Genomic DNA, 16,907 nt, shown 5'->3' with positions numbered 1-16,907 from the left:
CCCATTTTGGACTAATTTTTGTATATGGTGTTAGGTAAGGGATGGCTTCTTCTTTTTTTAAAAAGCAAACATAATATTCTTTCTTATTTTCCTACAATTATAATTTTTTATAATATTCTTTCCAGAGACAGCACATATTCTTTGTAGAAAAGCTGGAAAATAGGAGGATTTAGGCATAATCTCTTATAATTCTTTGGTGCATATAGTTCCAAATACATTATATACATTTAAACACAAAACCTACTGATTAGAAACTTGTTTTTTATATAATAAAATACTATGGGCAAATTTCATGTCATTAGAAATTCTCCAAGACAATTTTTAATTACTATTTAATAACCTGTTGTTTGGAATTTATATTGCATAACAAGTCTGTTGTTATACACTTAAGCCACTTTAAATTTCTACTATTTAAAAAATTGCTGATATACATATCAGTGTGGATAAATACTTGCACACATACTTATATTATTTTCTTAGGATAAATTCCTAAAAATAGAATTTCTGAGCCCTGGACTGTCTGTACTAAGAGTTAGGATACTTGCTGGCATGTTGCCCTTCAGAAAAGAACCAACCAGTTTACACTCGTCCAAAGCCGTATGGTGACTGCTCACCATGTTCTTACTAATCCTAAAAACTAAAACTTTAAATGACCTATGTCAATTTGATGAGTGGAAACCTTTCTTTATTATTTATATTTTCATTTGCATTTTCAATAATTAGCAAAGTTGAGCATCTTATGCTTATCAGCCATTCATAGTTGAAAAAAGAACACAAAGCCCTTTTTGTCATGTATCATTTGCTTTTAATTTAATGTATGGTATTTACAAAAATATTCCATTTTTTGGTAGTCAGGTCTATCAATTATCCATTTTCTACTTCTGGTGTCTTTTCTAGAAAGTCTACCTCATTCTTAGTACATGCTAATATTCATCTTTTTTCCCGGAAATTTTATATTATTAATTTAATAGTTGATCTAACTGAAATTTATTTTGATCTGTGGTATTGGAGAGATATATAATTATTTTTTAATTTTTTTTATCCACTTAGTTTTTTGCCAAATATTGTCCCAATACCATGTGAGATCAAACAAAATGATTTCATCACTTTCTAGTCTTCTATTTTTGTTGCACTGATTTGCCTATTTGGCTCAATCTCAATCCTTTATAACCACTATAGTGTTATAATCTACCCTCTAGTAGAGAAAAATCTGTCCCCTGTCCTCTTTAATTGGATATACTTAATTATGGTTTTTACCTAGTTGTACTTTAGAATTATTTTCTCAGGCCCCCATTCCCCTAAAACTCCCAGTGGGGAACCAGATAGAATTGTGTTACATTTAGAGATCAATTTCTATATTTGCAATGTTGAGTTTTCTCATCAAAGAACATGTATCTCTCCACTTACTCAAATCTCTTTTTGCATCCTTTGGTAAAGATCTGTGTTTCTCTTCTTATATATTATTTCAGTTTACTCATTTACAGTTTCAAATACTAATTATTATTTTACCTCCCTTCCATTCTTTGTATTCTTGCAACAACTTGTACTTGCTTCCATGTTAATCTGTAATTTCCTCTGTATTATATATATTTTTAAAGGTTTTATTTGTTTATTCATGAGAAACACAAAAAGAGAGGCATAGACATAAGCAGAGAGAGAAGCAGTGCCCTGTAGGAACCCTGATGTGATACTTGATCCCAAGACCCTGGGATCATGACCTGAGCCAAAGGCAAATGATCAACCACTGAGCCACCCAGGTCCCCATCTCTATTATATTTTCAAACATATTCAGGATTTTTATGGCTATCTATAAGATATACTGAGAAGTTTTTCTGGGCTACCTTTGAAAGATTTTCCTTTTAGAATTAACTAGTTTCTAGAAATAAATCCAGCAGCTTCCTGTTGTCTTCTCTGTAAGAATTTAGAGGTCATTATCAGCCCATAGTAGACTTGTTAAAATTCACTATTAAAACATCTGGGCCTGTCATTTTGAGGGTAGTTTTTGGTAACTTTTTCCCTTACTTCTTGATTATTTTTTTTTTCAAATTTCCTATATATTCTTCAATCACTTCTTGTAATTTACATTTTAGTAGGAAAAAATTATCTATTTCCTCAAAAATTTTAAGATTAGCACAAAGTTCTATATAGAATTTCTTATAATACTAAAATATATTTTCTTATAACTTCTTTTTTATTTCAAAAATTACATCTTTCCCTTTACTGAACTAATCAGATATTTGTATATTCACTAATCTTTTCAATATACCAGCTTCTGAATTTACTAATTCAGTCTACATTATAAAGTTTCTAATTCATTGAAAAATTCATTCATTCTCTCTACCTATATTGTTTGTTTACAATTTTTTAGCTTCTTGGATTAAATATTTAGTTTAGTTATGCTTATCAACTGGGTTTTTTTTAAAGATTTTATTTATTCATTCATGAGAGACACAGAAAGAGAGACAGAGACACAGGCAGAGGGATAAACAGGGAGTCCACTGTGGGACTCAATCCCAGGACCCCGGGATCATGCCCTGAGCCAAAAGCTCAACCACTGAAACACCCATGTTCTCTGTTATTTAATTTCAAAAGCATGTCAGACTATGAATTTTCCTCTGAAAATGATTTAGGATGCTTCTCATATTTTTATATGTAGTATTTCCATGTCATTGATGTTTAATGATCCGTAATTGCAGTATGATATCTTCCCTGACTCAGAGCTTATTTAGAAGAGCTAAGTACACTTTTTCACGTGGTGAATTGAACTTCCTATCACAATCCCTTATTTTCTCTACCAGAGTGTTCAGGAGAGAGGAATGGCAGTTTGGGGACTTGAGGTAGTGATGAGAGATGGTCAGCATGCACCCTCTTTCCCATAGACACTACCCTTGCCACATACTTCCCTGTGAGCTCTAATGCTGTCATGCAATGGCAGCAATCCACAGGTTTTTTTTTTTAATAATAAATATATTTTTTATTGGTGTTCAATTTGCCAACATACAGAATAACACCCAATGCTCATGTCAAGTGCCCACCTCGGTGCCTGCCACCCAGTCACCCACACCCCCCACACTCCTCCCATTCCACCAGCCCTACTTCGTTTCCCAGAGTTAGGAATCTTCCATGTTCTGTCTCCCTTTCTGATATTTCCTACCCATTTCTTCTCCCTTCCCCTCTATTCCCTTTCACTATTATTTAATTCCCCAAATGAATGAGAACATATAATGTTTGTCCTTCTCCGATTCACTTATTTCACTCAGCATAATACCCTCCAGTTCCATCCACGTTGAAGCAAATGGTGGGTATTTGTCATTTCTAATGGCTGAGGAATATTCCAATGTATACATAAACCACATCTTCTTTATCCATTCATCTTTCGATGGACACCAAGGCTCCTTCCACAGTTTGGCTATTGTGGACGTTGCTGCTAGAAACATCCGGGTGCAGGTGTCCCGGAGTTTCATTGCATCTGTATCTTTGGGGTAAATCCCTAGCAGTGCAATTACTGGGTTGTAGGGCAGGTTTATTTTTAACTTTGAGGAACCTCCACACAGTTTTCCAGAGTGGCTGCACCAGTTCACATTCCCACCAACAGTGTAAGAGGGTTCCCTTTTCTCCGCATCCTCTCCAACATTTGTGGTTTCCTGCCTTGTTAATTTTCCCCATTCTCACTGGTGTGAGGTGGTATCTCATTGTGGTTTTGATTTGTATTTCCCTGATGGCAAGTGATGCAGAGCATTTTCTCATGTACTTGTTGGCCACGTCTATGTCTTCCTCTGTGAGATTTCTGTTCATGTCTTTTGCCCATTTCATGATTGGATTGTTTGTTTCTTTGCTGTTGAGTTTAATAAGTTCTTTATAGATCTTGGAAACTAGCCCTTTATCTGATATGTCATTTGCAAATATCTTCTCCCATTCTGTAGGTTGTCTTTTAGTTTTGTTGACTGTATCCTTTGCTGTGCAAAAGCTTCTTACCTTGATGAAGTCCCAGTAGTTCATTTTTGCTTTTCTTTCTTTTGCCTTCATGGATGTGTCTTGCAAGAAGTTACTGTGGCCGAGGTCAAAAAGGGTGTTGCCTGTGTTCTCCTCTAGGATTTTGATGGAATCTTGTCTCACATTTAGATCTTTCATCCATTTTGAGTTTATCTTTGTGTATGGTGCAAGAGAGTGGTCTAGTTTCATTCTTCTGCATGTGGATGTCCAATTTTCCCAGCACCATTTATTGAAGAGACTGTCTTTCTTCCAGTGGATAGTATTTCCTCCTTTGTTGAATATTAGTTGACCATAAAGTTGAGGGTCCACTTCTGGATTCTCTATTCTGTTCCATTGATCTATGTGTCTGTTTTTGTGCCAGTACCACACTGTTTTGATGACCACAGCTTTGTAGTACAACCTGAAATCTGGCATTGTGATGCCCCCAGCTATGGTTTCCTTTTTTCAGATTCCCCTGGCTATTCGAGGTCTTCTGATTCCACAAAAATCTTAAAATAATTTGTTCTAACTCTCTGAAGAAAGTCCATGGTATTTTGATAGGGATTGCATTAAACGTGTAAATTGCCCTGGGTAATATCGACATTTTCACAATATTAATTCTGCCAATCCATGAGCATGGAATATTTTTCCATCTCTTTGTGTCTTCCGCAATTTCTTTCAGAAGTGTTCTATAGTTTTTAGTGTATGGATCCTTTACCTCTTTGGTTAGGTTTATTCCCAGGTATCTTATGCTTTTGGTGCAATTGTAAATGGGATTACACCTTAATTTCTCTTTCTTCAGTCTCATTGTTATTGTATAGAAATGCCACTGACTTCTGGGCATTGATTTTGTATCCTGCCACACTGCCAAATTGCTGTATGAGTTCTAGGAATCTTGGGGTGGAGGCTTTTGGGTTTTCTATGTAAAGTATCATGTCATTTGCAAAGAGGGAGATTTTGACTTCTTCTTTGCCAATTTGAATGCCTTTTATGTTTTTTGTTGTCTGATTGCTGAGGCTAGGACTTCTAGTACTATGTTGAATAGCAGTGGTGAGAGTGGACATCCCTGCTTGTTCCTGATCTTAGGGGAAAGGCTCCCAGTGCTTCCCCATTGAGAATGATATTTGCTGTGGGCTTTTCATAGATGGCTTTTAAGATGTTGAGGAATGTTCCCTCTATCCCTACACTCTGAAGAGTTTTGATCAGGAATGGATGCTGTATTTTGTCAAATGCTTTCTCTGCATCTATTGAGAGGATCATATGGTTCTTGGTTTTTCTCTTGCTGATAGGATGAATCACATTGATTGTTTTACGAGTGTTGAACCAGCCTTGTGTCCCGGGAATAAATCCTACTTGGTCATGGTGTATAATTTTCTTAATGTATTGTTGCATCCTATTGGCCAGTATCTTGTTGAGAATTTTTGCATCCATGTTCATGAGGGATATTGGTCTATAATTCTCCTTTTTGGTGGGGTCTTTGTCCGGTTTTGGAATTAAGGTGATGCTGGCCTCATAGAACGAATTTGGAAGTATTCCATCTCTTTCTATCTTTCCAAACAGCTTTAGTAGAATAGGTATGGTTTCTTCTTTAAATGTTTGATAGAATTCCCCAGGGAAGCCATCTGGCCCTGGACTTTTGTGTCTTGGGAGGTTTTTGATGACTGCTTCAATTTCCTCCCTGGTTATTGGCCTGTTCAGGTTTTCTATTTCTTCCTGATCCAGTTTTGGTAGTTTGTGGCTTTCCAGAAATGCATCCATTTCTTCTGGATTGCCTAATTTATTGGCGTATAGCTGTTCATAATATGTTTTTAAAATCATTTGTATTTCCTTGGTGTTGATTGATCTCTCCTTTCTCATTCATGATTTTATTAATTTGAGTCTTCTCTCTCTTCTTTTTAATAAGGTTGGCTAATGGTTTATCTATCTTATTAATTCTTTCAAAGAACCAACTCCTGGTTCTGTTGATCTGCTCCACAGTTCTTCTGGTCTCGATTTTGTTGAGTTCTGCTCGAATCTTCATTAACTCTCTTCTTCTGCTGGGTGTAGGATCTATTTGCTGTTTTTTTCTCTAGCTCCTTTAGGTGTAAGGTTAGCTTTTGTATTTGAGTTCTTTCCAGTTTTTGGATGGATGCTTGTTTTGGAATGTATTTCACCCTCAAGACTGCTTTTGCTGCATCCCAAAGGTTTTGAGGGTTGTATGTTCATTCTCATTAGTTTCCATGAATCTTTTTAATTCTTTTTAATTTCCTGGTTGACCCTTTCATCTTTTAGCAGGATGGTCCTTAACCTCCACGTGTTTGAAGTCCTCCCAAACTTCTTGTTGTGATTTAGTTCTAATTTCAAGGCATTATGGTCTGAGAATATGCAGGGGACGATCCCAATCTTTTGGTATTGGTTAAGACCTGATTTGTGACCCAGTATGTGGTCTATTCTGGAGAAAGTTCCATGTGCACTTGAGAAGAATGTGTATTCAGTTGCGTTTGGATGTAAAGTTCTGTAGATATCTGTGAAATCCATCTGGTCCAGTGTATCATTTAAAGCTCTCGTTTCTTTGGAGATGTTGTGCTTAGAAGACCTATCGAGTGTAGAAAGCACTAGATTGAAGTCAGCAGTATAAGTGTATTATTATCTAAGTATGTCTTAATTTTGGTTATAATTGATTGATATGTTTGGCAGCTCCCACATTTGGGGCATATATATTGAGGATTGTTAAGTCCTCTTGTTGGATAGATCCTTTAAGTATGATATAGTGTCCCTCTTCATCTCTCACTACAGTCTTTGGTGTAAATTTTAGTTAATCTGACATAAGGATGGCTACCCCTGCTTTCTTTTGAGGACCATTCGAATGGTAAATGGTTCTCCAACCTTTTATTTTCAGGCTGTAGGTGTCCTTATGTCTAAAATGAGTCTCTTGTTGACAGCAAATAGATGGGTCCTGCTTTTTTATCCAGTCTGACACTCTGCGCCTTTTGATGGGGTCATTAAGCCCATTCACGTTCAGAGTTACTATGGAAAGATACGAGTTTAGTGTCATCATGATATCTATTCAGTCCCTGTTTTTGTGGATTGTTCCACGGGACTTCTTCTTAAAGGGGAGGAATTTTAAGAGTCCCCCTTAAAATTTCTTGCAGAGCTGGTTTGGAGGTCACATATTCTTTCAGTTCCTGCCTGTCTTAGAAGCTCTTTATCTCTCCTTCTATTGTAAATGGGAGCCTTGATGGGGATAGAGTATTCTCGGCTGCATGTTCTTCTCATTTAGGACCATGACTGTATCCTGCTAGCCCTTTCTGGCCTGCCATGTCTCTGTGGAGAGGTCTGCTGTTACCCTAATACTCCTCCCCATAAAAGTAAGGGATCTCTTGTCTCTTGCTGCTTTTAGGATCTTCTCTTTATCTCTGGAATTTGCAAGCTTAACTATTAAATGTCGAGGTGTTGAATGGTTTTTATTGATTTTAGGGGGGCGATCTCTCTATTTCCTGGATTGAATGCCTGTTTCCCTTCCCAGATTAGGAAAGTTTTCAGCTATGATTTGTTCAAATACATATTCTGGACCTCTGTCCCTTTTGGCACCCTCTGAACCCCAATTAAACGTAGGTTTTTCTGGGGATCCCTGGGTGGCTCAGTGGTTTGGCACCTGCTTTTGGCCCAGGGCGCAATCCTGGAGTCCCGGGATCGCATCCCATGTCAGGCTCCCAGCATGGAGCCTGCTTCTCCCTCCTCCTGTGTCCCTGCCTCTCTCTCTCTCTCTCTCTATCATAAATAAATAAATAAATCTTAACAACAACAAATAAAAGTAGGTTTTTCTTCCTCAGGCTGTTATTTATTTCCCTTAATCTATCCTCATGGTCTTTTAATTGTTTGTCTCTTTTTTTCCTCAGTTTCCCTCTTTGCCATCAACTTGTCTTCTAGGTCACTCACTCGTTCTTCCACCTCGTTAACCCTCGTCGTTAGGACTTCTAGTTTGGATTGCATCTCATTCAATTGATTTTTAATTTCTGCCTGATTAGATCTAATTTCTACAGTCATGAAGTCTCTTGAGTCCTTTATGCTTTTTTCTAGAGCCACCAGTAGCTGTATAATAGTGCTTCTGAATTGGCTTTCTGACATTGAATTGTAATCCAGATTTTGTAACTCTGTGGGAGAGAGGACTGTTTCTGATTCTTTCTTTTGAGGTGAGGTTTTCCTTCTAGTTATTTTGCTCAGAGCAAAGTGGCCAAAAACAAGTTGTATTGGGAAAAGGAGAAAAAGAGAGAAGAGAAAGAAGGAAAGAAAAAGAAAAAAAGAGAAAAAAGAAAAAAGAAGAAAAAGAAAAAACGGGGGGAAGGAAACAAATCAGAAAAACAAAACAAAACAAAACAAGGGGGAGTATCCTCTGATTCTGTATACTGTAAGTCCCTCGACTTGCCCTGGAACTTTCCAGTGCTGCTTGGTCAATAATTTGTTTTTCCCCTGTCCGTGAGAAGCAGACTCCTCACAGGGAGCTGGGGCCTATTGAGCTGATTTTCAGGTGTTAGCACTTGGGGGAACTGCTCAGCCCCCCACCTGGTGCAGGGCTCAGTGGGGGTTGTTTACCCCGTGAGGCCCCAGGAGGAACAGCCCCAGTGGCGGGGCAGCTCTGGAGCCCTGGAGTCAGCCCCCACAGTAACTCCAGAGCTCAGGGTCTGCAGGGCCTGGAGGCTCCGGGGCGGGGCCGCTGATCTGCTCAGCTCGGGGCAGGAGCATCCTCGCTGTCCTGGGCCCTCCCGGCCTCTGTCTGTCGAGGGGGGAGGGGGCCGGGTCCTGGGCTGTGTCCCCGGCGCCCTGTGCTCCTGGGCCTGCCCTGTTGGATTCACTCCCGCCCCGCAGCCCCCTCCGCAGAGCCGCCCCCGAGCCCCTCCGAGCTGCTCCGGGTCCCGCCGCCCGCGCTGCAGCCCTTAGGGAGCTCGGCGCACTCTCCTGGGCGCGCAGGTGTCTGTTAGTGTCCCCGGAGCCCGAGGGCATCCCCGCCCTCCTGGGTCCTGCTCCAACTCCCTGCGAGCCCCTTTCCGCCCGGGAAGGTTGGTGCAGCTCCTGCTTCTCCGGGACGGGGCTCTCCTGTCCTGGGGACACTCGCCCCGGCCTCAGCCTGGCTCCTCGCGGGGCCCCTCCCCCTTGGAGGCCTTTTGTTTCTTTATTTCTTTTTCCCCTTCCTTCCTTCTTCCTTCCTTCTTGATAGAAGCGTGAACTCTTCTCACTGTAGCATTCCAGCTGTTCTCTCTTTAAATATCAGGCTGAATTCGTAGATTTTCAGGATGATTTGAAGGTTATTTAGGTAATTTGGTGGGGACAGGTGATTGGGGACCCTACTCTTCCGCCATCTAGCCCCTCCCCCCCAGAGGTTTTGTGTGTTTTGTTGTTTTGTTTTTTTTTTAATTTTTATTTATGATAGTCACACACACACACACACACACACACACACACACAGATGCAGAGACAGGCAGAGGGAGAAGCAGGCTCCATGCACCGGGAGCCCAACGTGGGATTCGATCCCGGGTCTCCAGGATCACGCCCTGGGCCAAAGGCAGGCGCTAAACCGCTGCGCCACCCAGGGATTTCCGCCCCCCTCCCTTCGGCCCCAGAGGTTTTGAATGAAAACAAAGGTAGTTCCTAACCACATCATGGCGTCCTAGGTTGCACATCACTCGGATTGTTGTATAGTGAGTAAGAGTGTGTGTATGTGTGTATGTGAAGAAAATGCTTTTGGAGATGGTAATTTAAAAAGGTTTTTTTTTTTTTTTTTTAACTAGAATTAGATAAAACTCTAGAATTAGAATTAGATACAAATTACTAGAGTTAGATAGAAAAATCACCAAAAATATCCTGCTCCTATATCCTGGCCATGATACTAAGTGATCCCATTGTGCATATTGGAAAACAAACATTAAAAGAGAAAAATTTGGTTATCTGTTAAAGTTAAAACTCTTTTTCCAAATCAAACTACATATTAAAGGGACCAAGGAAGCTCACTATTTGTAATTATGGTAAAATATTTTTGGCAGAGGGTTTGGTTTCATAATACAAGTACTTTTGTTTGCTAGTCATCACACAGTCTGGCAATTAGAAAATTGGCTTGTGTCCATGAGCTGCCTTTATCATCCCTATATCAAAATCTATGTTAAAGAAATAGTTTTTGCATACCATTGACTAGTTAAAAAACTAAACAAACAAAAAACCCAGCAATTTTGGTTAGTTCTCTAGCATTTAGATGCTATGCTACAAAGAACAGTATCATCAAGGATATTAGAGTAATGTATTTTAGTAGGAGGTGATAAGTTTTTATTTTACTGAACTGTGAAAATAGCAAACACAATTGGGATCAAGGAACTATTCGCTTCGAAGGGCTTCCACAAAACCCTAGTGTTAATATTACATAATATCATTATATAGCAATACATGTTAATATTACATATATCATTATTGTTCTAGAACTCAACCTTTCAGACAGGTAGGTATTTTGTTTGAACCCCACAAATGCTTTGAAGACATCTATTGTACAGTGCTAAGAACCTACGTTCTGATATCAGACAGCTCTAGGTTTGCAGTCTGCCACCTACTAGGCGTGTGACATCCTGCAAGTCACACACCACTAGGACCAAAGTGCTAGTAATGACAACAATGAGACTATCTCATGTGTACTGAGTGGTTACTATATGTAGGCAGAGTTTTATACTCAGTGCTTTATAATGTCTTTTTGTTTTAAGATTTTATTTATTTATTCATGAGAGACACACAGAGGCAGAGACATAGGCAGAGGGAGAAGCAGACTCCTCACAGGGAGTCCAGTGTGGAACTTGATCCCAGAACCACAGAATCACGACCTGAGACAAAGGCAGACACTTAACCACTGAGCCACCCAGGTGGCCCTGTATAGTATCTTATATTTATTATCTCATTGGATCCTCATGTAAACCTTGTGAGGGGAGGTAATATCATCATTATTTTATGAATGAGTAAAAGGAAGAACGTAATTCTTCAAGTACACACAGCACAGGACCTGGGGCAAGAACCTGGTTATTCTGTCTCCACGTTCCAAGGTTTAGCCACATTCACCTGCCTCCCCAAGCCTCAGTTTCCCTGTCTGTAAGATCAGAACAATAATAACTCCTGTAGTGTTGGCAGGAGGCTCTGAGATCGTGGAATAAGGCACAGGGTGGTGACTGCCTCTGAAGCTGGCACTTCATTATCACTGCCAGTATTGTTGCTGTTAGCAAGGATTGTAGTATCAATCAATTTCTAACAGGAAGGATTCACACATCCACTCTTCTTTGCACACATTTCTGTCTAAGTGAGCAGAGAAAAGCTCTACTCACTTAGAAAAAGCTTGTAGAATTACTACAGTTTCATCAGAGCCAATGAACAGGGTCACTAAGGAGTCAAGCACCTGATTTGTGACCATTTGGATGCCTGCCTAGAGGTATAAACTCTCTAGTAACATTCTCCTTTTGGTAAGCTAGCTTTCTCCTTCATGAATCTGGGCCAAAAATCCACTGTGTCTTTAGCTTCTTCCCACAAAGAGGAGATTTTCCTGCTAGCAGCAATAGCTGCTATTGTGGGATTTTGCCCAGGAGATTTTGTGAAGTTATCTGACCCAATAGCATTATATAAATTTTTAAGACTTGTAAAATCAGGAATCTCAGTGCAAGGCAGCCACATCCAAAGCAAAAATCTGTTCAACAGTCCCCACTTTAATGGCTCTCCTGTAAACACTGACAACTACCAGAGAACAGCATTACAAAAAGATCAGTCACTACTTAATTGTGTGAGTAAAGGCTGGGACATGTGAACATTAATGATACACATTTTTGCTATGGAGATACTTTGAGGCCAGACACACAGAATGCAACAGCTGCCATCCAAAACCTCCCTGCACCAAGAGATATTTGTCTGGAAACTCTTGGCCTGGCCTGACAGCTTCTAGTCCTAGAGGACCATGCTGATTGCCACCCAAATGTTTTCTCACCCCACAACACATGGGGAGTCAGAGGATGCACAGTCCGTATTTGGGGCTCCTTTTGCTCTTGCCCCACAGCCAGGATGGCTCAAAACCATAGGTCATATGAATGGTACTTGGCTAGTATGTCACACAATTATTTAAATACTACCAGGCTAAACTTCCCATTTCTTTTTTTTTTTTTTAAGATTTTATTTATTTATTCATGACAGAGAGAGAGAGAGAGAGGCAGAGACACAGGCAGAGGGAGAAGCAGGCTTCATGTAGGAAGCCTGATGTGGGACGCAATCCTGGGTCTCCAGGATCACACCACAGCCTGAAGGCAGCGCTAAACCCCTAAACTGCTGAGCCACTGGGGCTGCCCTAAACATCCATTTCTAAAGCAATATTTCTCAACATGTGGATCTAGGTCAGAATGATCCAGGGTGCTTATTAGAAATCCAGACTCCTATGCATGCCTCTCTATTTTACTATGTTACTGTTAGTATGTAAGTCCTGAAGAATAGAAGCTGGTCTGTTTACTCTGGTACCCCAGTACCCCCAACAGTGTGTGGCACACAGTAAGCACTCAATACATATTTGTGGAAGGAATTAATTCCCGGGCCCCATTAATCTACCTCCTCAATCAAAATCTCTAAGAGTAGGACCAAGGAATCTGCATTTTAAAGGCACACAAGTGATTTTTTTTGCACACAAAATTTTTAGAACCATTGTTCTAAAGTAATTCAGCTAATTCTAAGATAGACAGAAAGATGAAAAGTTTTGTCTCCAGAGGCGGCATATTAGCCATCTGGCCAGTCATTAAGGTAAAATAACCATATTAATATCACCCATGAGTTGAACTTCTGCCTTCAGGTCACATTATCTCCAACAAATGTTGATCTACCACCTTCAGCACACCAGATTCTGGGTTCCTAAGTGGATAAAAACAGATACGTAGGCAGAGTGCCTAGGAAAGGCTGGAACCTGCCCCGTGAAGAACCACACCATCGCTTTCTGCCTGAACTTGATTATTTGATGAACCTGCCCCAAAACTCCGATAGAGAAATGGAACAGACTGTTCATTACTGGTTCCCTGGCATGCTTGAATGGCACCTCTGATCCAGGAAAGTCAGATATTATCTGCAAGGATTTATCTTATCTTGAAAGTCTCCAATCTTTCTAAATAGGTTTCCTATCTGTTTGGCCCTTCTAGGAAGCTTGGTGTTTTACTTCTAGTTACAATCAACCTTTTACCAACATTTGATCTTGGACTGTCACTTCACTTCTCTTGGCCTGCTTCCTCATTTGAAAAATGAGACAATTAGACCAGAAACAGGTCTTCAGCACCTTCCAATTATAATGTACCCTAATCTGTGACTTCTTGGTGACACCTACTGCTCATGCTTAACAAAACATCCAGATGTGATTTGATGATCCAATTGCAGCTGTCAAACTAGGATACCCAAAACTATCCAATGGAGAGGTGGTTGGCACGTGGAAGAGTAGGTAAAATTTGGGATTTGCAAACCGTTTCTGAGAATTACCTCTCAGTTTCCATGTTTACCTAGAAAAATACAATGGCAACTTTAATGTGCTGAAAACTTTATGTAAGAGATTAGTGCAATACCCAAATTTCTTCTGAAAGCTGTACATTTTATTTGTATCAGCGCTGCAGCAACGCTGAAGCATAGCTTGATCTAGAGAGACGGAAAGATCACTGCTTCGTGGGATGCCCTCAAGCCAAGCTGTGAAGTAGGGGGAGAGATATAGGGAGTGAGCTCCTTTCCCTGACCCCATCACTTTGCCTTTCCATTCCCTCTGTCCTTCTTTCAGAAGCCCCATCCCACAGATGTTCCCCAGAGGTGGGTTGCTCTGAACTGGAATCACACCCTAAGCACCAAATGTATGTTCACTGTCCTTTGTTCCAATCCAGCCTGACTAATCACTGGTAACTTGTCCATTACTGTTGCCAGATAATTGCATTTTAACTGCCTTTCTTTAGAAAACAGCTTCACATAAATTAGTGGTTCTTAAAGGCTTTGGGGCCTAATGTCTACTTTATATTCCAACTATTTTGCAGTGCTTCCTCTATGAGCCTGAAATGAAAATCACAGAAAATATAACTTACTACTTACTATATAATGCCCAAATTATTTTTATAAAGTGAGTGTTAGGAAAGTAACTTATAATAAAATACCATATTTCAGTATGCAAAGCTTAGAAGATGTACTGAAGTAGCCCAATGCTCCCTCTATGCCTAAAATCACAGGGACAGCCAGGAATGGATTATTGAACTAGCAACACACACTAAACCCCCTCCTTCAAGCAGCCCCCCCCCCACTGCTCCCTAAATGCCAGTAGTGTCTCCCAGCCATTTACTGTGACAACCTCCTACCCATAATTTATTTTTCAAAATTGCCCTTTAAAAACCTAGATCGATGACCCTGATGTGAAAAGTTAAGTCAGTTTTGCAACCTCGAGAGAGCTATTTTGGTGTGAAGAATATTTTACTGCCTCTGGCAGCATGCAGCTACTTTGTCCTTTCCCCATTTTTCCTCCAATGTCTTGGAAGATGAATGTCATAATACATAACAATCTCAACAATGAAAGTTAACATTTATGGAATGCTTCCCACATGCCAAGTGCTTTTAAAATAATTTTGCATGTATTAACTCTTTCAAACCTCATAACTACATAAGTAATTTTATTATTACTATGTTCCAGGGACAGTAATAATAGGCACAGAAAAATCAAGTAACTTGACTAAGATTACGCATCTAGTTACATTTAGCTTCTTGTAGAAACCAACTGCTTTGATTATTATAATAATGGGCTTTTATAATGAGCAAAGCACTATCTGTGTTTTTATTTTAGGAAAGAAACATTTCAGGGATAAAAGGATGTTTCTTTTTCCAAAGCCCATGCATCTAAATGTTTGAAATTTGCGCCCATGTTTTCTTGGCTGGCTTTATGCTTTTAGCACTTAGAATGTGATTAGGTAGCTTTTTTACTTAATATTTTCATTCATTTCAGAATGGATTTCTCTTCTTGGCACGTCATCTGTATGTGAAATTGCAGCGCCATTCATTCGGAGATGAGGAACACAAATCTTTTTCCTGCTCTTTCCTTTCATTGCCAAGTGGCTTGTGCCAAAACAGGCTTGTTTTAAGCGAGTTTAGAGGATGACCCAAGAAGCAGGTTCTGTGCACCATGGTGGGATATGTGGCTGTTCTAACAGCACAGTGTGGTCAGGAGTCTCCTAAATGTGTCAGAAATTACATCATGCATCATTCAGGGAGGAACTGCATTTCTTCCTGGAAACAGCCAAGGAGTTGTTATGACAAATCATTATTAGCAACAGTTTAGGGTTGAAATTTGACCCTGATGTGGCTACTTGTAAAGACAACAAAGTATTTGAAGCAAACCTATAATGTATTTATTTTTCCTTCCAGGGGGAAAATGGTCCCATCTGATCTTGAAAGAAGGATCCTTGAAGCCAAACAAAAAGTAAGTTTGTAGGGAGTTAATCTAGCCTATAACAGGCTAAAAGCACATTATTTCTGTTTCCATCCAGTGGAGAACATACTTTGGTATTGCTTTTTTGGTTTGTTTTTGGGGTTTTGGAGGGTTTTGTTTTGTTTTGTTTTGTTTGTTTTTTGGGGGGGGTGTTGTACTGGGGGGCAGAGGAAGAGGAGAGAGACTCCCAAGCAGGCTCTACACCCAAGCAGTGTAGAACTCAACCCAGGGCTCGATCTCACAACCCTGAGATCATGACCTGAGCCAAAATCAAGAGTCAGATGCTTTACTGACTGAGCCACCCAGGTGCCCCCACTTTGGTTTTGCTTTAAAAAGAAGACCTAGGGGATCCCTGGGTGGCTCAGCAGTTTAACGCCTGCCTTTCGCCCAGGGCGCGATCCTGGAGTCCGGGGATCGAGTCCCGCGTCGGGCTCCCAGCATGAAGCCTGCTTCTCCCTCCTCCTGTGTCTCTGCCTCTCTCTCTCTCTCTGTCTATCATAAATAAATAAATAAATCTTTAAAAAAAAAAAAAAGAAGACCTAATTCTCAACCTCCCAGCTTTCCTGAGAGTATAGAATTTTTGAGTCGAGTCATTATTTATTTCTCTGAGTTCTAGGCTCTGCTCCAGAAAGATCTAAGTTGCTGATTAAATAATGTACACTGTGATAATATACACAGTGATGCTATAGGACTTTCTACAGCATTTGTCCTCTGTGTGCTGAGCATTGGCATTAAACAGACATACATTTGAAAGATCATTTTCACGGGTGGAAAATATCACACTGCTAATGCAGCACATGTTACCGTGTGGTGTGGTTGTTTAAAAGGAGCCAATTTTTCCTGCCTAGGAATATGGTTATGATTGGCTCTCCAAGAATCTTCTTCTGTGGCAAGCAATTTAGAAGTCTGAGAAGCAGCAAGTTCTGGAGACCTGTGAAAGATTCCCACAAAGCTCTAGAAAGTCATTTATTTCCCTGGATGGTTTGCAAACCAGAGAGCTTGCTTGTAGAACTCCCTTAGTGTAACTTTTATTTACATGTGCATTTTATTAATATCAGCTTAGGAATAATTATTTCTTTTAATATGCCTTTTTTTCCCTACAAAGTGGCAGCAGGAGTCCCCTTGTTCCTGTACTAGGACACTTCTAGTAGCATACACCACAAGATTAAACCTTTGCTGCCACCTAAAGCCTGACTCTGTAACATCCTGTCACATCACGGCTCTATTCATTCTGTTTGAGGCATTCTTCTACCTTCTAGCAATTTCCATTTAGCCAGGGCCAGACAGACCGAGGACTACTTAGATGGATAAAAGTAATGGCTTATTGTCTAGTCCCACATGAACTCTTCCCTCTAAGATAACAAATAGATTATCTGAGGATTTTCCAAATAGGAATAATGAGCCCTTCGGATTTCCTTCTCTTTGTTCTTTTGTCTGCTCACACTAGGAGACTAATTTGCAAAAGGAA

General features: G+C 40.1%; 1 protein-coding gene across 1 annotated transcript in view; it reads left to right on the top strand.

Moving 5' to 3' along the window:
* GAD2 (glutamate decarboxylase 2) overlaps window positions 1-16,907 on the top strand; it is an 89,836-nt gene that overhangs the window by 40,781 nt on the left and 32,148 nt on the right. Inside the window, exon 9 of the mRNA XM_025463912.3 lies at window positions 15,376-15,430. Coding sequence (XP_025319697.1) covers window positions 15,376-15,430 — 55 coding nt within the window. The remainder of the gene's footprint in view (window positions 1-15,375; window positions 15,431-16,907) is intronic.

This window comes from Canis lupus, chromosome 2 (assembly GCF_003254725.2).
Source record: "Canis lupus dingo isolate Sandy chromosome 2, ASM325472v2, whole genome shotgun sequence".
Lineage (NCBI taxonomy): Eukaryota > Metazoa > Chordata > Mammalia > Carnivora > Canidae > Canis > Canis lupus.
Note: the sequence above shows the minus strand (reverse complement) of the source record. Positions and strands in the feature narration are given on the sequence as shown.